Source organism: Oncorhynchus keta, chromosome 2 (assembly GCF_023373465.1).
Source record: "Oncorhynchus keta strain PuntledgeMale-10-30-2019 chromosome 2, Oket_V2, whole genome shotgun sequence".
Classification (NCBI taxonomy): domain Eukaryota; kingdom Metazoa; phylum Chordata; class Actinopteri; order Salmoniformes; family Salmonidae; genus Oncorhynchus; species Oncorhynchus keta.
The window spans coordinates 76625049-76651601 of NC_068422.1; the positions used below are offsets into that span (position 1 = coordinate 76625049).

The 26553-nt window shown below is 42.9% G+C and overlaps 1 protein-coding gene across 4 annotated transcripts in view; it reads left to right on the forward strand.

Moving 5' to 3' along the window:
- LOC118360402 (tubby protein-like) overlaps positions 1 to 26272 on the forward strand; it is a 114419-nt gene extending 88147 nt beyond the window's left edge. For 2 of the 4 annotated variants that reach the window (XM_052484055.1, XM_052484059.1), the window contains exons 3-12: positions 466 to 628; positions 4868 to 5005; positions 12853 to 13005; positions 13772 to 13893; positions 15052 to 15243; positions 15731 to 15843; positions 17934 to 18048; positions 18530 to 18628; positions 18749 to 18920; positions 23447 to 26272. In XM_052484055.1, coding sequence (XP_052340015.1) covers positions 466 to 628; positions 4868 to 5005; positions 12853 to 13005; positions 13772 to 13893; positions 15052 to 15243; positions 15731 to 15843; positions 17934 to 18048; positions 18530 to 18628; positions 18749 to 18920; positions 23447 to 23580 — 1401 coding nt within the window. In that variant the 3' untranslated portion in view covers positions 23581 to 26272. The remainder of the gene's footprint in view (positions 1 to 465; positions 629 to 4867; positions 5006 to 12852; positions 13006 to 13771; positions 13894 to 15051; positions 15244 to 15730; positions 15844 to 17933; positions 18049 to 18529; positions 18629 to 18748; positions 18921 to 23446) is intronic. The other 2 variants (XM_052484069.1, XM_052484077.1) reach the window with 2 other exon arrangements.
- Positions 26273 to 26553: the final 281 nt, after the last annotated feature.

Below are 26553 nucleotides of genomic sequence, written 5' to 3' on the forward strand. Positions count from 1 at the left end.
GGTTTTGGGGTTAATGTTAGGGTTAGGAGTAGGTTTAGGTTTTGGGGTTAATGTTAGGTTTAGGAGTAGGTTTAGGTTTTGGGGTTAATGTTAGGGTTAGGAGTAGGTTTAGGTTTTGGGGTTAATGTTAGGGTTAGGAGTAGGTTTAGGTTTTGGGGTTAATGTTAGGGTTAGGAGTAGGTTTAGGTTTTGGGGTTAATGTTAGGGTTAGGAGTAGGTTTAGGTTTGGGGGTTAATGTTAGGGATAGGGAAAAATGTATTTTGAATGGGACAGAATTTGGTGTCCCCACAAGGTTAGTTGTAAAAGAGTGTGTGTGAGAAGGTAAACCATTAGTGTTAGAACATGTCTATCCATGTTAATGTATTATATATGATACATTATTAGAAGATATTTGAGTGAGTGTGTGCATGTGTCAATAATACCAGAGGAATTGAACACCATTGAGGTGTGTGTGTGTGTTTCAGCGAGCTCTCCTAGAGCAGAAGCAGAAGAAGAAGAGACAGGAGCCTCTGATGGTGCAGTCCAACGTGGACGGGCGGTCTCGTGCCCGCAGGACCAAGCAGTGTGAGGAGCAGGCTCCCCTGGTAGAGTCTTACCTCAGCAGCAACAGGAGCACCATCTACCACGGTAAGAGAGCCAGCCAGGATCCTTTCACCACCAGGACCCTATTACCAGGGCTGTGTCTCGAATGGCACCCTATTCCCTATATATAGTGCACTACTTTTGTCTATGTTTTGTATATTACTACTATATATGCTTTTCCAAAAATGTGTGCACTATATAGGGAATAGAGTGCCATTTTGGTAACAGCCCAGGACCCTATCAACATCTGTTTACCATAGGAACCCTCTTCCTCTCATCTCTGATGAAGCTGATCCAGTGGTGCCGAGCAATTACAGAGATGTCCAGTAACGCTCCGGCATGGGGCCCTTTCAAGGGCTTTTCACAGCCATGACCGGGTGGTATTGATCCAGGTTACTCACATAGAGTGCTTGTGAAAGATGGCTGATTGAATTACTGTATCCATGTTCTTGTCCTGATGCGCTGCTCACTGTTTGATCAAGTTCGTCTATTGATTCTTAGCTCCTGGGCCAAAGGAAAACTTTTCTACTGTAGTGACTTTTTAGTGTTACTTTCTGCTCTGCATATGTAAATACTTGATAGATATCTATCAATACCATGTCAAGGTTGGCAAAAGAAACATGTTATACTTTATTCATTAAATAACTTTGTCTTTGTGTGAGAGAGACTGCAGGATTTACCAGTACATGCCTTTCAACTATAAAACTCTAGTGGTCAGAGCTCTGCAGTAGTCCTTCCAGATAGAGCAAAGATGGTGTTAGTGCTGTGGAGATTGGGCCACTGATCTCCACAGACGGACTTTAGCTGTAGTCTTAATCCCCAACTCAGTGACTGAGTCTGGGCTCCAGACCATGCATCTAAACAGCACGCCCTGAATGGCTGGCTGCTGGAGAGGAACACAATGCCCAACACAACATAAATCAGGCAATGGAGTCAAAAAAAATGACTGAAAAAGCTAATATACCACTAATCACTATTAGGGCAACAATGAAGAACTTTAAAACCATTGAACCCATGGTAAACTTGCCTGGTAGAGGAAATTTGTAGCTTGTCCCCACGCACAGTGAGGAAGATGGTTCAGGAGGCAGAAAAGTCCAAGGGCCAGAGTTGGACAAATACAGAACTTGGTTGCATATTGGGGTCTCCAAATCTACAATTAGATGCCACCTCCATGCCAATAGGCCATTTGGAAAGGTTGCCATAAAAAATGGCTTTATTGAGAGCAACCAACAAATGCAAATGCCTGGAGTTTGCTAAAGGCATTGACACTTGGATTGGAATCAGGTGCTATGGTCAGATGAGACGAAGACAGAGCTCTTCAGCCACACACACTAGCTAGTGGTATGCAAAAAATAACCTCGTACTTATTGTAAAATATGGTAGTGGATCTTTGATTTTATGGGGCTGTGACTTGAACCCCATTGAAAACCTGTGGTTTATATTGAAGAGGGCAGTCCATAAGCGCAGACAAAGGATGATCTGAAAACATTCTGTATGGAGGAATGGTCTAAGATCCGTCCCAATGTGTTGGGTCCAGTCTCATAAAACATTAAAGAAGAAAGCTAAGTGCCATTATCCTCACAAAGTATTGAAAACAGGTGGTGCCAATGATTCCGACATCTATCTTTTTGAGATTTTCTTTAATCACTTGTTAAACAAAAAATATTTTTCTCTGAGCAATTGTATTATTATAAAATAATATAAATGATTATTAAAGCTCAGTATTTATTTTATAGTCTTTTTTCATCACCTTCATAATGCGTGCCAAAACATTTTGAGATGACTGAATATGAAAGCTCCAGAAACAGCTCAGTGCATAGGAGCGGACTGACGTCAATACAAAGTATATGATTCATCTTCCGTCAGTGAGTGTACATCCTGATGAAAATATTCCCCTCCGACACTAGTCAAACAGCCCCTGCTATACACAGAAGACACGGAAGCTTTGAACTTCTCCGAATGTTTCCCATTGCAATCTCAGCCACATCCTTCCAAAGATGTCAAAAAAGATGCCTTTGAGCTCATTCAGTACAGCAGCAAACATATGGAGAGAGTCCCTTGATTCATACCTTATGCTTAACAACACACAGATGGCTCTACACTGTTAGTGAAGGAAGCATAAGCACTGTTTGGTCTTGATAAAAATAGAATCCCTCTCTCTCCTGTCCTTATTTTTCACTATCTTTAGATTAACCCATGTCTTTTCTCTCTTTAGAACTCACATTTTCTTGGCTCTATTTTAAGAATCAATTCAGCACTCACTAAGAGGGATTACGTGTTCTCTGTACCTTTCGTATTTCCATCTGATTAACCTTAAACTGTATGCATTTCCACATCTACAGTATATCCTTCAGATAATATCCATGAAAGGTTAGTTCAGTATTAAGTGGAAATGCTGTTTCATATTCCAGCTTTTATTTACGTACCCTATCTGGATTCATTGAAAAATCATATGGTTTAAGTACAACTCTGACTTGTGTGATAAGTTTGTCTCTCCTCATTTGATAGTAAAGAAATGAACCACCACAAGCCACTGCTGTCCAAAAAAACATTACTGCACGTCTGAGTTTCGCAAAAGAGCAACTGGATGTTCCACAGCGCTACTGGCAACATATTCTGTGGACAGATGAAACTACAGTTGAGTTGTTTGGAAGGAACACAACACTATTTGTGGAGAAAAAAAAGGCACAGCACACCAACATCAAAACTTCATATCTCAACTGTAAAGTATGGTGGCGGGAGCATCATGGTTTGTGCTTTGTTGCGTCAGGCCCTGGACAGCTTGCTATCATTTACGGAAAAATGAGTTTATCAAGACATTTTGCAGGAGAATGTAAGGCTATCTGTCCGCCAACTGAAGCTCAACAGAAGTTGGATGATGCAACAGGACAACGACCAAAAGCACAGAAGTAAATCAACAACAGAATGGCTTCAACAGAAGAAAATACTCCTTCTGGAGTGGCCCAGTCAGAGTCCTGACCTCAACCCGATTGAGATGCTGTGGCATGACGTTGAGCGGTTCACACCAGACATCCCAAGAATATTACGGAATTGGAACAGTTTTGTAAAGAGGAATGATCCAAAATTCCTCCTGACTGCTGTGCAGGTCTGATCCACAACTACAGAAAACGTTTGGTTGAGGTTATAGCTGAAAAAAGGAGGGTCAACCAGTTATTCAATCCAAGGGTTCACATACTTTTCCCACCCTGCACTGTGAATGTTTTCACGGTGTGTTCAATAAAGACATTAAAACGTAAAATTGTTTGTGTGTTATTAGTTTAAGCAGACTGTGTTTGTCTATTGTTGTGGCTTAGATGAAGATCAGATCAAATTTTAGGACAAATTTATGCAGAAATCTAGGCAATTCCGAAGGGTTCACATACTTTTTCTTGCCACTGTAAATAGCATTTTTTTTCTGCTATAAATCAGATTAGCATCAGGTAGATAAATCATAAAGCAGAAAAACCTGGAAAATATTTGTAAATTATTGACCACCCCAAATATAGGGTGACATTGTTAACAGAATATTTTAGGTGGACTAAACAGATTTAATTGAACCTAGTTCAGAAACTGACTCCAGGCTCATGCTTATCTGAAACAGAGTATGTAGGCCTACCAGTTGTTAGTTTCCATATATGCTAACAGTAACTTCAGGTCATGAATACAGGTCTCTCCATCCCTCTCTGCTCTGAGGAGCTTTTGAAGCATTTGCTATATTATTCCCCTTGAAGCTGTTTGGAATAATTAGAAGAGAAATGGGTTCCCACAATGAGACTGTGAATGTCTCCGCGGTGACGGATCTGGGCTCCAAATTTTTACGAGAATAGACACATACCACTGGATATTCAGAGGAGGCTGTAGGGGAAATACCAAGGCAACCAAGCAGTTGATAAGATTAAGATAAACATGTTAGAATCAAAGTGCCAATTTCAAGGGACTGTAGCTACAGTATGCATTTGTTATTATCTAATCCTGGAACATGTTGTTGCTGTGCATTTGCAATTTTCACAGAGCTAGAACATTCATGACCTGTTTGACATGAGGCGATAAACAGTGTTCTCACCCAGGCAAGAGAAACGCCTCTGTTGTGTGTCTGCTTCCTATAACCTTGCAAAGTGTCCTCTGCTAACTCTGTCTTTACCTGCTCTTTCTCTTTCCCTATAGGCTAACCTTAACTGACAGTACCCTTCTGTTTAGTCTCTTACTTCATTTTTATCTTCATAATTTCCCCCCACCTGCCTGCTAACTCCTTCTGTCCGCTGGCTCCTGCCGTGCCGTACGTAGTGCAAGAAGCTGAACATGAGGAGGTGAAGGTGGTAGCGGACAACCAGGCTCCTCGCTCAGCCAAAAAGGGCAAGGCATCGACCAGCTCTACCCCGCAGACAGGCAGCGGCAAGAAGGAGAGGAAGGGGAAGCACAAAGGTCAGGCTTGCTGTTGCTGCCTCCAGACAGACCGAGAGACAGACCGAGAGACAGACAGGCTACAGCAGCATGCATGGTCCTCTCTCTCTGTCTGTTGGCCAACTGTACAGCACGTCTCCATCTGGCTCAGCTCTGTCTCCTACCGTGATGGAAATGAAACAATCCAATTGATATCCTCAGGTTTTCAATGAGGAGGAAGTTTCATTTCTTGTGCCAGAATGAAATGCACCATGTGAGAGTGTTGTGCAGAGCAAGAGATACCACTTTGGTATCATGTAGAGTAAAACAGATTGCATGTGAAATTAGTTGCATGGCCACCAGACCACATATTTGTCTCCCAATTGATCTCATTTGATAGCTGTATTGTATTTCTGTATTGTCTTCGTGAGTTAAGCTCTAAAAAGTCAATGTTAAGATGCCCCATGCTCCATAAGGTACATGTCTGTATGCGTCTCTCTTATTCACACACCCATCTTTCAAACCTCCTCAAGCTGGATTGGACTCAGTTCTGTTCATGTTTCCATCTCTGGTGGCACATAGTGGCACTCTAAAGCTAATCAAGCTGCCCTTACAGAGAAGTGAAGCATGCACTCAGTTGCTAAGTCTGTCCAAAATCTAATCTGAGTAATGATGTTAGAGAAGTCGGTCCTCTCTGCCTGCCAAGTAAACACCTTAGTGGCTGCTGAAATGCTCCTTGGCCTTGATACAGACTTCATACATAAGCAGCATGAATTGAAATGGAAGTGTGAAATTGTGCTCCCTCACTTTGATGTCTCTCTCAACTTCTGAGTTTCAATAATCAAATCAGTATACTGTATTGTATACTGTATGTATTTCTGGGCTCCCGAATGGTGCAGCGGTCTAAGGCACTGCTTCTCAGTGCTTGGGGTGTCACTATAGACACCCTGGTTTGATTCCAGGCTGTATTGGAACCGGCCGTCATTGGGAGTCCCGTAGGGCGGCGCCCAGCATTGTCCGGGTTTGACCGGTGTAGGCCGTCATTGTAAATAACAATTTGTTCTTAACTGACTTGCCTAGTTAAATAAAGGTTAAATAAAAAATACAAATAAATTGCCAGTGGCTGTTTGAAATGCTTGTTTATGAGCCCTTGCCAATGATGCAGATTTAAAAAATATATAATAATAAAATAAATAGTAGCACGAGGAATAAATATACACAAGAATGGAGCTACAGTTGATGTCAGAAGTTTACATTGGAGTAGGTTGGAGTCATTAACTTGATTTTCAACCACTCCACAAATTTCTTGTTAAAATACTATAGTTTTGGCAAGTCGGGTAGGACTTCTATTTTGTGCATGACAAGTCATTTTTCCAACAATTGTTTACAGACAGATTATTTCACGTATAATTCACTGTATCACAATTCCAGTCAGACGTTTACATACACTAAGTTGACTGTGCCTTTAAACAGCTTGGAAATTCCAGAAAATTATGTCATGGCTTTAGAAAAAAATTGTAGACCTCTACATGTCTGGTTCATCCTTGGGAGTAATTTCCAAACACCTGAAGGTACCATGTTCATCTGTACAAACAATCAGCTTGGAGGGGAATGTGATGTTGAACACTGAGCTGTAGTCTATGAACAGCATTTCCCTCTTGTCCAGGTAGGAGAGGGCAGTGTGAAGTGAAATTGAGCTTGAAACCCTTTTTGCATTCTCTTTTGACTCATCACAGTGCTGCTGCTACTGTTTATTATCCATCCTGTTGCCTAGTCCCTTTATCCCTACCTATATGTACATCTACCTCAATTACTCCATACTCTTGCGCATTGACTCGGTACTGGGATTTTCACGCAAGACATAGTGTTTTATTCCTCGAAGTGTGCATAAATGGCATTTAGCTCATTTGGGCGTTCTGCATCTCACTGGGTTTCCTTTGTAATACGTTATCGTCTGTTAGCCCTGCCAGATACGACAAGCATCGAAGTCGGTGTAATAGGATTCCACCTTTCTCCTATATTGTCCTTTTTGCATTTTCGATGTCTCATCCGAGGTTGTACCGGGCTTTCTTGTATGCGTCCATGTGTCCCGTTCCTTGTAAGCGGTAGCTCTAACCTTTAACCCTGCGTGGATATTGCCTATAATCCATGGTTTTTGGTTTTGATACGTTCATATAGTCACTGTGGGGACGACATCATCTATACACTTATTGAAGAAGCCTGTGACCGGTGTGGTAAACTCCTCAATGCTATCAGATGAAACCCGGAACATATTCCAGCCTGTAGTAGCAAAACAGTCTGCTTCATCAAACCACTTTGGTATTGAGCATGTCGCTGGTACTTCCTGTTTGAGCTTTTGTTTATAATAAGTAATCAGAAGAATAGAGTTGTGGTCAGATTCGCTGAAGTGAGGACAAGGGAGTGGCTTGTATGTGTTTCTGTGGGTAGAATAAAAGTGGTTTAGGGTTTTAGCGCGCCTTGTTGTGTCGCAGAAGACGCGTTGATAAAAGTGAGGTGGAACTAGGGTTGCAAAATTCGGTGAACTTTCATTAAATTCCCTGGTTTTCTTAAAATCCCAGTTGGAGGTTTCCCTGAATTAGGAGGGAATAAGCAGGAAATCCAGAATCAGGAGGGAATAAGCAGGAAATCCAGAATCAGGAGGGAATAAGCAGGAAATCCAGAATCAGGAGGGAATAAGCAGGAAATCCAGAATCAGGAGGGAATAAGCAGGAAATCCAGAATCAGGAGGGAATAAGCAGGAACTCCAGAATCAGGAGGGAATAAGCAGGAACTCCAGAATCAGGAGGGAATAAGCAGGAACTCCAGAATCAGGAGGGAATAAGCAGGAACTCCAGAATCAGGAGGGAATAAGCAGGAACTCCAGAATCAGGAGGGAATAAGCAGGAACTCCAGAATCAGGAGGGAATAAGCAGGAACTCCAGAATCAGGAGGGAATAAGCAGGAAATCCAGAATCAGGAGGGAATAAGCAGGAACTCCAGAATCAGGAGGGAATAAGCAGGAACTCCAGAATCAGGAGGGAATAAGCAGGAACTCCAGAATCAGGAGGGAATAAGCAGGAACTCCAGAATCAGGAGGGAATAAGCAGGAACTCCAGAATCAGGAGGGAATAAGCAGGAAATCCAGAATCAGGAGGGAATAAGCAGGAACTCCAGAATCAGGAGGGAATAAGCAGGAACTCCAGAATCAGGAGGGAATAAGCAGGAAATCCAGAATCAGGAGGGAATAAGCAGGAAATCCAGAATCAGGAGGGAATAAGCAGGAACTCCAGAATCAGGAGGGAATAAGCAGGAAATCCAGAATCAGGAGGGAATAAGCAGGAAATCCAGAATCAGGAGGGAATAAGCAGGAAATCCAGAATCAGGAGGGAATAAGCAGGAAATCCAGAATCAGGAGGGAATAAGCAGGAACTCCAGAATCAGGAGGGAATAAGCAGGAAATCCAGAATTAGGAGGGAATAAGCAGGAAATCCAGAATCAGGAGGGAATAAGCAGGAAATCCAGAATCAGGAGGGAATAAGCAGGAAATCCAGAATTAGGAGGGAATAAGCAGGAAATCCAGAATTAGGAGGGAATAAGCAGGAAATCCAGAATCAGGAGGGAATAAGCAGGAACTCCAGAATTAGGAGGGAATAAGCAGGAAATCCAGAATCAGGAGGGAATAAGCAGGAAATCCAGAATCAGGAGGGAATAAGCAGGAAATCCGCAAAACTAGAGTTTTGTGAAAACAGTGAATTTACTGAAAGTTTTCAGAATTTTGCAACCCTAAGTAGAACTGTTGTCTCCCTGCATTAAAGTCTCCGCCCACCAGAAACGCTGCCTCTGGGTGAGCAGTTTCATGTTTGTTTATGGCACCATACAGTTCGTTGAGTGCCAAAGTGGTGTTGGTTTGTGGAGGGATGTAGACAACTGTGATAATTACAGATGAGAATTATCTTGGTAGATAAGAGTCTGCAGTTTACCATGAGCTTTTTATATCTGGTGAGCAAAAGCTATAGATTTCCTTCTCACTGGAAGCAGCACACCAGTTGATGTTTATGAAGAGACACACCCCTCCCCCCCTGGATTTGCCTGAGGCCACATTCGTCCGATCGCGCCGCTGCCTGGAGAAACCACTGAGTTCTACATACATGGTCATCCAGCCACGTCTCTGCAAGGCATATAATATCGCAGCTTTTCAAATCTCTCTGATAGAAGACTCTCAAATGAAGCTCATCCATATTATTCTCGAGTGACTGGACATTTGCCAATATAACGGAGAGGAGTGATGGTCGATAGTCTATTCGTCTCAGTCTCACAAGGATAACGGCTCGTCTGCCACGTCTATGCCTGCAGTGTTTTGTTGCCCATGCAGCCAAGGAATGGGGTCGGAGTTGAAGTCGGATATGATAGTCGAAATTGAGATTAGCAACTGTTTATCTGTCCGGAATTGCATGGCAGTCATATGTGATAATAGTATGAACTTTCTCTACGAAACAAAGTAAAGATAAATACGAAAAGGTCACTAAGTCAGGTTGGAACTCTTATCCGTTGGCGCTATCTTTGTTGCCGCACAATAATGCAGGAAACTGCTCTTGAAGTAATGTAAAGGCAAATTATTGATATAATAAATAATAATACATGTTTTTATTGTCACATACACCAGATAGGTACAGTGAAATGTGTTCATTTTCAGTGATGGGTATGTTTTATTCCACTCTGATCGAGTGATACCTATCCCTGACATACAGAGTGAGCCCTCCAGGCTGGTGTATGGGAAGCCCACTACCTTGTAAAGATGGTATAGGTAACAGGGATGTTTGTCATCTCAGGATGCTTTTGTAATCCTTACTCATCTGTTCAATGCTACTGTTTTTCCTCCAATGTGATTCACTCAGGGCTAGTGATTAATCAGACTAGAGTCACGACGTCATTCAACACCGATATGGCCCCTTTCTTCTTACGGAATGATGGCTTACCTCGTCACACGTGCACACACACATATACACACACATATACACACACACACACAGCTGCTCTCTGAAACGAGGGTTGGCTGCTTCGCTAACGCCACACTAACAAAGGGCTGCAATCTCCCTCTGAAAGCAGCAGTAATTCTTGTGTAATCACAGTGTTAAAAAGACAGTCACTAATTCAGTTGGGAGCAATAAAACACTCTTTCAGAATGTGCATTTTACCGGCCGTGATTTCATCTGGCTCATCTCATTTAATCGCTTGTTGCACTGCTATGGTGATGAGACAGAAGAGGATGAGGAAAAACAGTATGCCAGTGGCTTTGAAGCAGTAATGACCAGGAGGCCTCATTTATAACCATTGTGTAAATTTGACACTAAATATCTGTGCATCATTTCTGAAAAGGCTACCCTAGTCAAAAAAAATCCCCCAAATCCAATACAAACTATTAGAATCCAATAGAAAATCATTTTGGAACCTACCCTATAGGATTTCGTCCTATCGTAGAGGATTTTATCCGATATGACTGGTTCTAAAATATGATCGTTTATTGGGGAGATTCTTCAATTTGAATCCTGTATAAGATAAAAAAAACCTATAGGATAGAATCCCATAGGAGTCCAATAGGAATGGTTCCAAAATCTGATAGGATTGAACCACTCCCTTATTGTGGTGGTGTGTTTAAGAGGTTGAGAACCTCCGGGAATTATCACTGGTGTGGGTAGGCAAAGAGATGGACATTGTGCTCCGGAGAGACATGGGAGAGAATGTTCCTCAGTTTACTTGTCTTTAATCTTGATTGCAGTTTAACATAAATGTTCAGGTTTCTGTGCCATATTAGATTTGAGATGATTTGTGCTAATTTCTGGAACTAAGACCTTTATGTGTTACTACATTACACAACCTCACGTTTCAACTACATTGAATTTGGGGTCATTACACATCCTTTTTACCTCACAATTAGACCGGGGGTTTTGGGACTTCAAATTCTACTATCGATTTGAAAACGCGAATGGCAGGCAACATTTGAAATGCTCTGTATAAAAGTCACTGGCCTCACACCAATACATGGATTCATCACTCAAATAAGAGCTAACCCTTGTCACTGGGGCGGCAGGGTCGCCCAGTGGTTAGAGCGTTGGACTAGTAACCGAAAGGTTGCAAGTTCATATCCCCGAGCTGACAAGGTGAGAAATCTGTTGTTCTGCCCTAGGCCGTCATTGAAAATAAGAATTTGTTCTTAACGGACTTGCCCAGTTAAATAAAGGTAAAAATAAAAATGTAAAAAACGAAAAGCTGTTGATATCCTATGGCGATTTGTTGAAGTTAATAACAAAGCAACTGATTTATTTCCTTCCCCGTTTCGGCATCCTCACAACTTCCATCCGACATTCTAGAATTTAGATGACTGTCTACAGCAAATTCTCTTCTAACCAGTGATATACAAATGATTCTCAGATTCAGTATGGCCTTTGAATAGTGTTAGTTTAAACAGTGCATACACTCCAAACGTTTGCCCCTGCTCTATTGATTTCAAATTCATATCGATATGACTGATGAACAAAATAGTGTTGTTTCTTTCCTCAGTGGCGACCCACTTGCAACAATCGTAAATGTAGCTGGCTGTCTTCTACAAGTTGTCCTCTAACCAGTGATATACATATTATTCCCAGATTCCGTGTGTTTGTTTTTAGTAAGGTTAGTTTGAACAGGACGTGTAACCCGACTCCCCCCTCTCATTCTACTGATTTCAACGTGATATCAATATGAGGGATTGACAAATAAGTGTTGCGTTTCTCTTTCCGTTTTGGCCACACCCCCAAAGCAAAATGCATCACTACAAAATGTAGCTGGTTGTCATCAGCAGGTTGACCTCTAACGAGTGACGTAAAAATGATTTCCAGTTTCCATGTGGTTTTTGAGTTGTGTTAGTTTCAACAGTGCACACAAACCTGATTTCTCCCCTAATCAATATGAATGATTATTTGTCACTTGTCAAAACAACATGCTTTTTGGTGCATATGCAGTTCATAAGGTGCTCGTTAAAAGGAATAGAAGAAATATGACAAACATGTCCATCTGGGGCGGCAGATAGCCTAGTGGTTAGAGCGTTGGACTAGTAACCGGAAGGTTGCAAGATTGAATCCCTGACCTGACATGGTCAAAATATGCCGTTCTGCCCCTGAACAAGCAGTTAACCCACTGTTCCTAGACCGTCATTGAAAATAAGAATTTGTTCTTAACTGATTTGCCTAGTGAAATAAAATAAATTTAAAAATCCACAGTTGCACAAAATACTAGGCCACTTGCCTGTTTGCAATAGCAATACTTAAACCACTCGAAACTGTGCGTACACATGGTCTAAAGTTTACAGGAAGGTGACCACATTCTCATGTCAAGTGAACTTTTGCATGAATACTGGCACACGCATGTTTTGGGGTATATTTTGAACAGGTTTATAAATGAGGCCCCCACCACTCCATTCGTGTGAAAGGGACTAGTAATCTGGTGCGTGATTGGCTGAATCAGTAGCTGACTAGCAGCAGGGACATTATGTTCTGCCCTGTTACGCAGGCTAATTGAATGGCAAAGAAGCAGCGGAAGTCTTAAGAGTCATGCTGAAAATATACCACATCAACCCACAAAGGCTTTCAAATCTGAATTTCACTGCATGACTCTTATTACCCAGGCAAATGTCATCTACTCGACTCCATTTACTTATACTGTATGAGTTTTTTCCCAACCGATTTCCATTCATTCTCCATGTCATGTTTGCATGCTTGTAGGCATGTTATGTGTGTGTTGACACATAACAGTATGTTATTGCATGTTATCTAATGCATGTGTGTTACTACTGTTACTGTACGACTACGGAGGTCTGACCCTGATGGGGCTGGTTGGGTGTGGTGGTGTGACAGGACTCGATGGGCCGGCGTCCTTCCAGGAAGAGGGCCAGATCCAGATCATGACGGTGGGTCACTGGGCCGTGGAGGAGGGGAGTGAGGGAGATGCTGTGATCAGTGCTCAGTCACAGGGCAAGCAGGACCTGAGGGTCACCATGCTTAAGAAAGGTATCAATACATATAGGCCTATCCCTGGCCTCCAGCCTGATCTGTGTACATGTACAGTCCCTCTGTGGCTTCGATTGGTCTGAAACACAGGTCAGAGAGTGATTGGCACCTGTCCTCTCCAATCATGCAGTGATTGGTCTGAGATTATGAGATTGAGAGGACCTTGGATTTATTATACAGTAAGACCTGTTAAATACAGCTCTCCTTTCCCATGAGATATTTGCCAACTCAACGATAACATCTAAGCCAACTAAACAGTAACATCATGCTTATTACATCATGAATAACACCTTACTGAAAATATCAACAGTACTCCACTTGTTTTGTTCCTCTTGGTAAATAGGTTTACAGTTTCCACCACCTTTTGATAGCTGAAAACATACTGTACACAGTGACAGTTAGATACATTTATCTTAAAAATTCTCAACCAATTCAAGAGGTAGGTATGCTATGACCTGTTGTGATGCTTTTAGTGAGCACGCTACAGGTGTCTATTGGCAGCGTTTCATGGTTCTTTCCCTGTTGGAGAGAGAACCTCATACAGTTCAGACTCTACCCAGAACACTACCTTTAGACAGTTGTGTATCCAAACCTCTCCATGAACTGATGTTTCAGAACAGGCTTATGTGTCTATGTTCCTGTGTGTTGTATCTTTGTGTACAGTGCTTGGTGTATGGTGCAGCATGCATTTACAGTTCTGTTGTTATTCAAACAGCATTACTAGGAGCACGACAATGCCATTACATTATGTATTTTCTGTTTGAAGGTATTTCTAGTAGTATGAACTTTGACGAAGAGGAGGATGACGAGGATGAAGTCAGTTCCAGTTCCTCTCAGCTCAACAGTAACACACGGCCAGGCTCTGCCACCAGCAAGAAGTCCTGCAAGGTACACTATCTGATGCTCTGTGGTCATCTATTGATTCCTGACTCTTGGATGGGGCTTTTACTTTACACACAGTGTGCACTAATGCACCCTCTATTTGCTTTGTTCCTCTGCTCAGCGGGGCTCAGCCATTAGTCCATTTGGGGAATGACGACAGAGCAGTTTTGTGTTTTGGGCTACATTATGCTCAACCTATTCCTCTTGTGTATCTTTATTATTGTCATTTGAACTGTAGTTTGTTGATGCATGGAAGCAGCCCAGACATCTTCTGATGTGAATAGTTTTACCTAATGGAAATGGGAGTTTTTTCCCCTGATCTCAGAACCTAAGCAGTCTCATGAATCCATCTGAGAGGGGAAAGGGGAATTTTTGTATATCAAACTGCCTCTCTAAATCATGTCCTTGCTGAACTCTTTGGTAGCTGAATATAATATTCCTGTTGGAATGGCATTCTATCATGCAGTTGACATACCCTGGCCCTTTGTCCCCCTGGCAGTTTTGAAATGCTATTTAAAATACCCCCCTGAAAAGACAAATGACAGTCCACAAAATGGCAGGCTACTAAGTCTTAGGTTAGCTCTGGTATTTCTGACTTGTCATCATCTGTCATATGCTGAAATAACTGCTGATTTATTATTTGTATGACTATTTTAAACCTGCAGGAAATGTGGTGTGAGAACAGGCTGTTTTTCTCTGCTGTTTCCTCTCCTGCCGTCTGACTCAGAGGTAGAGCTAGTCAGAGGAGGCGGTGGGCTGTGTAGTCTCCTGTGGTTCGAGGAGGTTGAGGGGAAGTGACTCTTTAGTGTACTGTGGGCTTTAGAGAGGCACCTGACATCAGGAGTGACATTAGAAGCTACCCTGAGCACCTGACCATGTCACCTACCTGCTGAGACAGGCGGTCTCATACTATAAGTTTGGCTGTTAATCATGTCTCCTCGCTGCCTGGTCCTTCCATGTGGATCTAACCCCCTGTTGAAACCCAGATGGTGTCTACACAGCCTCATGGTTTTAAACACAACGTGCTAATGTAGTTTCAGTCCCCAATGGATGTTTTATAATAATCATTATAATTTTATAATGGAAGGGATGCAGAACAGCCGAAGGTCCAGTAATCTGATGTTTTGAACGTGACATGGACTGATGTGTCTCTCTCTCCCTCAGGAGGCAGCCTCAGCGTCCACCCCTCCCGTCAGTGAGCCGGCCATCGACGTGGACGACCTGGAAGAGTTCACCCTGAGACCAGCCCCTCAGGGGATCACGGTGAAGTGCAGGATCACCAGAGACAAGAAGGGCATGGACCGAGGCATGTACCCTACCTACTACCTCCACCTGGAGAGGGAGGATGGGAAGAAGGTGAGTGTAGAGCAGAAGGATAAATACTTACCACACTGACAGAACGCTTTAGGGCAGGGCTGTTCAATGTCGGTCCTGGATGGCCAAAAAACGACTGCTTTTCATCCTCTCCTTCTAATAAGGGACTGATTTAGACCTAGGACACCAGGTTAGTGCAATTAACTACCAGGTTGAAACAAAAATCAGAAGTGTTTCTGCCCTCCAGGACAAGAATTGAACAGCACTGCTTTAGGGCCACCATCCATCCTGACACCACTTGACCCTCTGCCTATGAACAAAAACTGGTGTCAAATACCATCATGACACTATGAATTAGCATGACCAATCAACCGTGAAAGGCTGTGAAAGGAGTACATGCTTTGATTGTTTAGTGGAGCTGGTTAGATGAGGCTAATTTAGATGTTGTAGCCTCAAATCCCAGGGCTTATTGATGATGGTGTTGTTTCTGATGAAGTTGCTTTGCTAATTGGATTTGTTCTTGCCATAGGTGTTCCTGTTAGCTGGAAGGAAGAGAAAGAAGAGCAAAACATCTAATTACCTCATCTCCATCGATCCCACTGATCTGTCTCGAGGGGGGGAGAGTTTCATCGGGAAACTGAGGTGAGTGAGTCTGCTGCTGTTTCTTTTGAGCACGGGGCTGCAGCTGCAATTTTCACAATAATGAGCTCATCATTATGGGAAATCCAGGTTACCTTCCAAGAAACTGTGGAAGATGGTTGTTTCTCTTTCCGAGGTATTACAACAATGTAGAGTAGAGTAGGCTACTGAGTGCATGCTCATACTTATCTGTCAACTCCATGGCATTCTCTAACCTTAAATATATGTTATGCAAGAAGGACATTTGCCTTTTTGGAGTAGCTGAATGAATGTTCTGTTTGATATATGCTGTAATGAATTGGGGGCTATGCAGGCTCACACCTGGCTGCTCTCTTGGAGAAGACAAAGTAATTGGATTCATTACTTCCGTTTGAGCGCTCATTGTTGGGATGAGGAAGCAACACCTGTGTGTTGGCAGCCAGGGGGCCAGGGTTGATTAAAACAAGGACAGAGAGACCCTGTGGGCACACTGGAGAGGGGCACTGCAGCCTACACACCCTGGCAGACACTTCCTATAAGGACGTGTGGGTGGGTCTGCACTGACGACAGTATGTCTACATTGTTTTGATTCATCAGCTTTGTGTCTGTGTGTGTGTGTGCGCATACATACAGAAATTAGATATCTCTGTATTTCATTTTCAAAACATTTTCAAAAAAATCTAAACTTTTTTACTTTGTCATTATGGGGTATTGTGGGTGAGACAGATGGGTGAGAAAGAAGAAAATACAACTAAATATGGAATAAGTAAAGGGGTATGAATACTTTCTGAATACTTTCTGTGACCAGATTTCACTGTGGGGGTTTATGTCAAATTTAACAGATTTATTTTCTTCTAAAGAGCCTTAGCCCCACCCATCTCTTTAAGAATTCACATGTAAACGCATGTCCAGCAACCGTCAGAATGGGCGACCCTCCATTATCTCAACCAATCGTGGCTAGCAAGGAAGGATCCTGTCTTTCTCCCTATATAGCTCAGGGCTTTCTCCTTGGCTAAACTAGGCTCACAGTTAAACATTTTTATTCATATTTACAGATCCCATACAAGTTTGTGATTAAGGCACATGAAAGTTCACATGTTCAAGAAGGCATTTGTGCAAAACAATCTACAAATATATTAAAATGTCCCTGATGTGAAGTAGAAACTAGCCTCAAACGCCACCGATCCTGTAACCAGTCACATATTGTCTGGGCCTGCTCACTGTCTGCGTTAGTATAGAATAGTGTCGGGGCTCCAGGCTTTGATTTCCAGGAAGGCAGTGACATCAGGGCTCCTTAGAGATAGGATTAACTCTGGCCACACTCTTCATTAATCTGGTGTACTGGCTGCTTCTGCTGGTCGATAGGCTACGCTCCCCTCCCCTCCGCGCCTCTCGCTCCTCATGCCTCTATCATCACAGTAACACTTGTCTGATGGAGAGCTGGATTGAGAAGAGCAGCTGACCTTTCACCTGCCACTTGTGAGAGTCATGGACAAGCCGCATAAATGAGCTCCTGACTTTTTAATTGACCTTTAAGAGCCGTCCAATCCGCCATTAGGGGCTCCAGTTGTGATTGAGGTAAAGGGATTAACAGAGATATGAGCCATTATTCAACCTAGCTGTGCAGACATCTCATCTAACCCTCTCCAACTGTTTATAGCCATACAATTATTTATTTTGACAGCTAATAACGAAATAATGCAGTTTTAATTCATAAATTCAATTTACTATGGCAATAGTATAAACACCATGATTGCATGTACTGTAAGATATGATAAACACTAATTGTAAATTGAAATAATCTGATGGTGACTTTTGAACGACTAATGACTCAACCGTTTACCAAAGACAATGATGTTGTTGATGATGATGTAAACCATTTACATTGATTGCGCATCATGGGCTGGATACAAATGTATTGTTTTCTTAAGGTTGATTAGCAGAGCCTTTTTCCTGCCCATTGAGTCTGATTGAAGGATGGGCTCCAGGAGGTGGCTGATTAGGGATAATGGCCACTGCCTTCATCTGTCTCAATGGCTCCTTGTCCCTTTAGTATGGCATGGCATACTCTCCCAGTCCCTCTGTATCCTCAGTGTGTTTTCTCTTCTCTACAGGTCCAACCTCATGGGAACCAAGTTTACAGTGTATGACAGTGGACAGAACCCTGCGAAGACAACCTCCAGCCTAGAGGCTACTAACCTGCGGCAGGAGCTGGCAGCTGTCTGCTATGTGAGTCCTCCTGTTGTCTATTACCCAGATACAAACAGGCAAACATTGAGCTACTCTCAGGCCCATAGCCAATTAGCGTTGCCTTACTCTGGGGGAGACATGGACGTGTCAGACACAAATAAGAGAGGAGAGGCAAGCAAGGTCAAATACATACACTGAATCCAGAGACCGCACACAGAGCACTACTCTCAGGCATTAGGACCAGCCCCTGTAGCCCCTTAATAACAGTGCCTTCATCTGGGGAGACATCGGTGTGTCAGACACATAATAGCAAATATAATAAAAGAGGCAAACCTGGATGAATCCATACAATGTCATGGGGTTAGCAGGCAAAGCCACAGAGCATTGGTGTTGGAACAGGGGGACACCTAGTGCTCACATTTAAATGGCAACGGTTTTGACCTGATACTTTATCAACGAGGAGTCTGTGGGTGACAGAGACTGGACCATAATATAGGTCCCCACTGTACTTCTTTTTCAGGAAACCAATGTTTTAGGGTTCAAAGGACCTCGTAAAATGAGTGTCATCATTCCTGGAATGAACATGGACCATGTGAGAGTCGCCATCTGCCCACGGAATGTAAGTTAAAAAAAAAATATTCCTCAATGTAGGTAGAGTATGTTAGGGACTAGTGGTGTGGTTTCAGTTGGTTGCCCTGAGTAATGGTTTACCTGTCTGTGACTTATTCTCGCCACTCAGGACCATGAGTCTTTACTGGCGCGGTGGCAGAACAAGAGCACAGAGAGCGTGATCGAGCTTCACAACAAGACCCCCGTGTGGAACGACGACACTCAGTCCTACGTTCTCAACTTCCACGGCAGAGTCACTCAGGCCTCAGTCAAGAATTTCCAGATCATCCACGACAATGACCGTGAGCTCTCCAGATTCTTACTGCCTGCATGTCAAATACTTTGTGCATCCTATTCCCTGATCTGTTGAAAAATTGGTGCACTATATAGGGCAAGGATGGGCAATCAGCTGCGCCGGCCCCCCTTTTGAAGGACCTCTGATCAGTCGGGGTCTCAACCTACTGTTGCGGGTTAGAATAGTAGAATACACAATGTGTCATTTTGAAATGTGGTTGTGCATCAGCAGTTTTTCTCTTTTTATGTCAGTCACTGATAGTCAGTCAATTAGCCCATATCAACATTTTTGGGGGGATTGCTAAATTAGTTTTGCGTCGAGCTATTGAATTACCAGCTATAGGGCCCCCATTGATTTTGTTAGTCAGTCAGATATCATATTAAAAACTGTAAACATTTCTCTCCACCCTATGGCAAACTGTGTAGAATTGTAGGAAATTAGCTGTAAAAAAAGCTAATTCTCCTCTCTACCCCATGGCAAAATATGTAGAATTGCAGCAAACTTGCTTTAACACTGCAACACTTTCTCTACAGCCAATGGCAACGTGTAGAATTGCATGAAATGAACTATAAAATGTAAGGCCATAGTAGCAAAGTAGTTACAATTTAGCAGATTGACACTGGAGTGATAGATGAGCAGATGATGGTGTGTAAATAGTGATACTGGTGTGCAAAAGAGCAGCAAAGTAAATAAAAACAATATGGGGATGAGGTAGGTAGATTGGGTGGGCTATTTACAGATGGACTATGTACAGCTGCAGCGATCGGTTAGCTGCTCAGATAGCTGATGTTTAAAGTTAGTGAGGGAAATGTAAGTCTCCAGCTTCAGCGATTTTTGCAATTCGTTCCAGTCACTGGCAGCAGAGAACTGGAAGGAAAGGCGGCCAAAGGGGGTGTTGGCTTTGGGGATGACTAGTGAGATATACCTGCTGGAGCGCGTGCTACGGGCGGGTGTTGTTATCGTGACCAGTGAGCTGATATAAGGCGGAGCTTTACCTAGCATAGACTTGTAGATGACCTGGAGCCAGTGGGTCTGGCGACGAATATGTAGCGAGGGCCAGCCGACTAGAGCATACAGGTCGCAGTGGTGGGTGGTATAAGGCGCTTTGGTAACAAAACAGATGGCACTGTGATAGACTGCATACAATTTGCTGAGTAGAGTATTGAAAGCTATTTTGTAGATGACATCGCCGAAGTCGAGGATCGGTAGGATAGTCAGTTTTACTAGGGTAAGTTTGGCGGCGTGAGTGAAGGAGGCTTTGTTGCGAAATAGAAAGCCGATTCTAGATTTTATTTTGGATTGGAGATGTTTGATATGAGTCTGGAAGGAGAGTTCACAGTCTAGCCAGACACCTAGGTATTTGTAGGTGTCCACGTATTCTAGGTTAGAACCGTCCAGGGTGGTGATGCTAGTCGGGCAGGCGGGTGCGAGCAGCAAACGGTTGAAAACCATGCATTTGGTTTTGCTAGCATTTAAGAGAAGTTGGAGGCCACAGAAGGAGTGTTGTATGGCATTGAAGCTCGTTTGGAGGTTAGTTAACACAGTGTCCAAAGGGCCAGATGTATACAGAATGGTGTCGTCTGCGTAGAGGTGGATCAGGGAATCACCCGCAGCAAGAGCGACATCGTTGATATATACAGAGAAAAGAGTCGGCCCGAGAATTGAACCCTGTGGTACCAGCCATAGAGACTGCCAGAGGTCCGGACAACAGGCCCTCCGATTTAACACACTGATCTCTATCTGCAAAGTAGTTGGTGAACCAGGAGAGGCAGTCATTTGAGAAACCAAGGCTATTGAGTCTGCCAATAAGAATATGGTGATCGAAAGAGTTGAAAGCCTTGGCCAGGTCGATGTAGACGGCTGCACAGTACTGTCTTTTATCGATGGCGGTTATAATATTGTTTCGTACCTTGAGTGTGGCTGAGGTGCACCCGTGACCAGTTTGGAAACCGGATTGAACAGCGGAGAAGGTACGGTTAGATTTGAGATGGTCAGTGACCTGTTTGTTAACTTGGCTTTCAAAGACTTTAGAAAGGCAGGGCAGGATGGATATAGGTCTGTAACAGTTTGGGTCTAGAGTGTCACCCCCTTTGAAGAGGGGGATGACCGCGGCAGCTTTCCAATCTTTAGGAATCTCAGACGAAATGAGAGGTTGAACAGACTGGTAATAAGGGTTGCAACAATGGCGGCGGGACATTTTAGAAAGAGAGGGTCCAGATTGTCTAGCCCAGCTGATTTGTACGGGTCCAGGTTTTGCAGCTCTTTCAGAACATCTGCGATCTGGATTTGGGTGAAGGAGAAGCTGGGGAGGCTCGGGCAAGTAGCTGCGAGGGGTGCAGAGCTGTAGGCCGGAGTTGGGGTAGCCAGGAGGAAAGCATGGCCAGCCGTAGAGAAATGCTTTTTGAAATTTCCGATTGTCATGGATTTATCGGTGGTGACCGTGTCGCCTAGACTCAGTGCAGTGGGCAGCTGGGAAGAGGTGCTCTTGTTCTCCATGGACTTTAGTGTCCCAAAACATTTTGGAGTTGGAGATACAGGATGCAAATTTCTGTTTGAAAAAGCTAGCCTTTGCTTTCCTGACTGACTGTGTGTAGTGGTTCCCACTTCCCTGAACAGTTGCATATCACGGGGACTATTCGATGCTATTGCAGTCCGCCACAGGATGTTTTTGTGCTGGCCAAGGGCAGTCAAGTCTGGAGTGAACCAAGGGCTATATAGGTTTTTCGTTCTACCTTTTTTGAAAGGGGCATGCTTATTGAAAATAGTGAGGAAATTACTTTTAAAGATCGACCAGGCATCCTCGACTGACGGGATGAGGTCAATATCCTTCCAGGAAACCTGGGCCAGGTCGATTAGAAAGGCCTGCTCGCAGAAGTGTTTTAGGGAGCGTTTGACAGTGATGAGAGGTGGTCGTTTAACCGCGGACCCATAGCGAATGCAGGCAATGAGGCAGTGATCGCTGAGATCCTGATTGAAAACAACAGAGGTGTATTTGGAGGGCAAGTTAGTCAGGATAATATCTATGAGGTTGCCCGTGTTTACTGATTTAGGGTTGTACCTGGTGGTTTCCTTGATAATTTGTGTGAGATTGAGGGCATCTAGTTTAGATTGTAGGACTGCTGGGGTGTTAAGCATATTCCAGTTTAGGTCACCTAACAGAACAAACTCTGACCTGAGCCCTAGGACCGTGCCCCAGGACTACCTGACATGATGACTCCTTGCTGTCCCCAGTCCACCTGGCCGTGCTGCTGCTCCAGTTTCAACTGTTCTGCCTTATTATTATTCGACCATGCTGGTCATTTATGAACATTTTAACATCTTGGCCATGTTCTGTTATAATCTCCACCCGGCACAGCCAGAAGAGGACTGGCCACCCCACATAGCCTGGTTCCTCTCTAGGTTTCTTCCTAGGTTTTGGCCTTTCTAGGGAGTTTTTCCTAGCCACCGTGCTTCTAAACCTGCATTGCTTGCTGTTTGGGGTTTTAGGCTGGGTTTCTGTACAGCACTTTGAGATATCAGCTGATGTATGAAGGGCTATATAAATCAATTTGATTTGATTTTGATTTGAAGATAGATGGGGGGCAATCAATTCACATATGGTGTCCAGGGCACAGCTGGGAGCTGAGGGGGTCTAGAAAAGGCGGCAACAGTGAGAGACTTATTTCTGGAGAGATTAATTTTTAAAATTAGAAGCTCGAACTATCTCTGCAGTAGATTGCAACTCCCCCTCCCTTTGGCAGTTCTATCTTGACGGAAAATGTTGTAGTTGGGTATGGAAATCTCAACATTTTTGGTGGCCTTCCTAAGCCAGGATTCAGACATGGCAAGGACATCGGGGTTGGCGGAGTGTGCTAAAGCAGTGAGTAAAACAAACTTAGGGAGGAGGCTTCTGATGTTAACATGCATGAAACCAAGGCTTTTTCGATTACAGAAGTCAACAAATGAGAGTGCCTGGGGACACGCACAGGCTGGGTTAGCCTCCACATCACCCGAGGAACAGAGGAGGAATAGGATGAGGGTACGGCTAAAGGCTAGCAAAACTGGTCGTCTGGTGCGTTTGGGACAGAGAATAAAAGGAGCAGATTTCTGGGCGTGGTAGAATAGATTCAGGGCATAATGTGCAGACAGGGGTATGGTGGGGTGTGGGTACAGTGGAGGTAAGCCCAGGCCCTGAGCGATGATATAGGGAATAGGGTGCCATTTGGTATGCAGACAAAGGACAGAGCACAGTGCAAGGATAACAGCAGGCCTGTGTGTATTAACACACATACTAATCTCTCATGTTATCCTATATTTATTTCATTCTCTGAATCTGGCACAGCGGAGGGGTTTTATTCTCCATATTTTTACTTATTCAAGAAATATATTTTCACTCACTTCTTTTAAAGTGAAATGTTTAAGGTCTGAGTACGTCAAATAAATGAAATAAACTTTTATTTGAGTAATGATAGTTTATATTGTTTTTTGTAACTAAAACCCTACATTTCTCAAGTTATCACTTCTTTGTTTTCTGTTTCTTCCTCACCCCTTTAGCGGACTACATTGTGATGCAGTTTGGGCGGGTTGCGGAGGATGTATTCACCATGGACTATAACTACCCTATGTGTGCCCTCCAAGCCTTCGCCATTGCTCTCTCCAGCTTTGACAGCAAGCTGGCCTGTGAGTAGCAGCCACCCTCAGTCCTTTCCCTCCTGAGAAGCTACCTGCTCCAAACTGAAGGCCTACTCATGGGCCTCCATTAGTACATCAGTCCCCTCACCAAGTGCTGCAGTTAATCCCGGGTCACCATTGGGGCCAAACACTGTCCAAGAATCCCCCCTGGAATTTGCTTAAGCCGAGGATGGTGTGGAGGCACAAACTGTCTGCAAGAGTGTCTGTGAGTGTGTGTATGTGTTCTGGTGCTCCTTAGGAACCCTTCCAGTCTCTATTCTGGATAAGGATATGTCAATCAGTGAACAGGACAAGCACAAAGACTAATCCACTCTTGATTTTAATAGATCATGTTTTACATTAAATATGTAACAATGAATTCTGTTACTTTATGTAGCCGTTGTGGAATTCTAACATTTCTTTAACCATTAATTACTTTTCAATGAATTTAACATTTATTGCAACAACAAAAAAACTAACAACTGTTCATCTTCATGTTGAATTGGTTGAAGGAGTTTCATCGTAGTAATTAACCCCCACATGCCACCTTTAACTTATTCAATATTGGACTGGAAACCATTAGGTTACAAATTAGGACTGATTCAAGATTGAAAACATAATTCAAGATAAAGCTCCTAACAAATAACACTTTAACCTCATAACTGTCACTAATATGACTCATTTGAACATCACATAACATTCACATCCATGTATGTGTTTATATTGTTATTTATGTATTTATACATATCATGACACAGGTGACTGACAAAATAAAGGAAACACCAACATAAAGTGGCTTAATAAGTGGTTGGGTCACCATGAGCCAGAACAGCATCAAATCACATTGGTATAGATTCCTGTCTGGAACGCTATTGGAGGGATGCAATACCATTCTTCCACAATAAATTCCATCATTGGGTGTTTTGTTGATGGTGGTGGAAAACGCTGTCTCAGGTGCCGCTCCAGAATCTCCTATAAGTTTACAATTTGATTGAGATCTGGTGACTGAGACACACCCCTTTAAACCCCCTATACTTCTTTGAGACCCCTCTGAGTTCTATTCTTCTAGCCATGGTAGCCAAAATAATAGGTAACTGGGCATTTTTATACATGACCGGATGATGGGATTAAATAACTGAGGAACCACACCTGTGTGGAAGCACCTGCTTTCATAATACTTTGTATCCCTAATTTACTCAAGTGGTTTCTTTTATTCTGGCAGTTACCTGTATCTTGTTCTTAAGTGTGTCCATATCCTTAGTTTACACTCATTGAATCTTTGTTTTTGAGCCTGAAGCATACATGATTGAAGGGAATATCTGTCATAGTTAGTCAATTGGACATGAACAGACCAGGTCAGCGAAGGTCATGACACACAGTCTGTGCATCTTGTAAAACATCATATCACACTATCAAGTATGAGAATGTATAGGATGGTGCACTTTAATGACGTTTACAGTGTATGTGAAATAGCTGTACATATTGTGCCTTTGGAGACAAAATCCAATTTTATGCTTTAACTTGATCAGATGTTCTCTCTCTGAGACGGGACTTTGTAATGCACCTGTCTGAGCATGGGTGTCTTTGTTCTGTCTGCTCCCTCTCCACCCTCTACTAGAAAAACACTTCTTGAGGTGACGGGATTTGTTCCCTTTTCTGTTTGGTTATATTATTTTCAGATGATGAAGTCACTAAAGTCAGGTTTTTTTATATGCCCCTACTGTAAATTCTCAACTCCCTGAATAAAATATGATTTACTAATTTGTCCCCAGGAATCTTAACAAATTAGATTCAGTAATATAACGTACAGAATCGGTTATTGGCACCAGGCACAAGACCATGAGCATTGTGGTTTGCAGATGCACTCATATCTTCATCCGACATTATCAGATGAACTGATAACATCCATCTGATAATGTGAATCATTTCACACGTTATCAGAGACCAAACCACTCAGATAGGGCAAGGATAGTAGCAGGCCTGTGTGTATTAACACACATACTAATATGTCGTGTTATCCTATATTGATATCATTCTCTATGAATCTGGCATACCAGAGGATTTTATTCTCTATATTTTAGTGAATCAATAAATATCTTTACCCTACTTTTAAATATATATATATTTTTCTGACTTAATTGAACAGATAGAGAGGATGACAGTGGGGAAAGATAGAGAGGTTGTGTCAAAGGGCAGTAGACTGGATTCAAACCTATGCTGATAATGTAGAAATATGCTGGAGGCTGCGACATTACCATTAGACCACCTGGCCACTCTCCACACTTGTTGAGAGGCAAAAGCCTTTCACAAAATATATTAAACTATTTTATATTTTATGGATATTAAGTGGAAAATGAAGACCAAATGAAAGCAAACAGCAAAGAACAATCTCTTACGAGGCAGCTCATTGCTATTGTAAGTTATGAAAAAGGGTCTACTTTAATCAACCATGATATTCCTGTTTCTTAGTAATGTGTTCCAACTCTTCGGAATTTTTAGGCAAACTGTTGAGATCCTTGCAGAAAAAAAATACTGTGCTTTTCATAACAAGTTTCTTTGTGTCCAAGAAACAAGGCCCTTTCATTCTGTGTGTTTAGTACTGTTTCACTGTAATGTCAAATGTGTACATTGTTCAATATACAGTGTTTGTAAACACACAGTTCTGTGATTATGAAAAAAATAAAACTCCAATGAGTCAAACAACAGTCACATGCACCCACAACACTATGTACTCTGACTGAACCCCTGAGATGTCTGTGAAGTGATGATATGGTCGTAAAAGACAATAGGCAGCTAGTGTAACCGATGTGAAATGGCTAGCGAGTTAGTGGTGGTGCGCGCTAATAGCATTTCAATCGGTCACTCGTTCTGAGACCTGAAGTAGTTGTTCCCCTTGCTCTGCAAGGGCCGCGGCTTTTGTGGAGCGATGGTTCGTGGGTGACTGTTGTTGATGTGTGCAGAGGGTCCCTAGTTCGAGCCCAGGTAGGGGC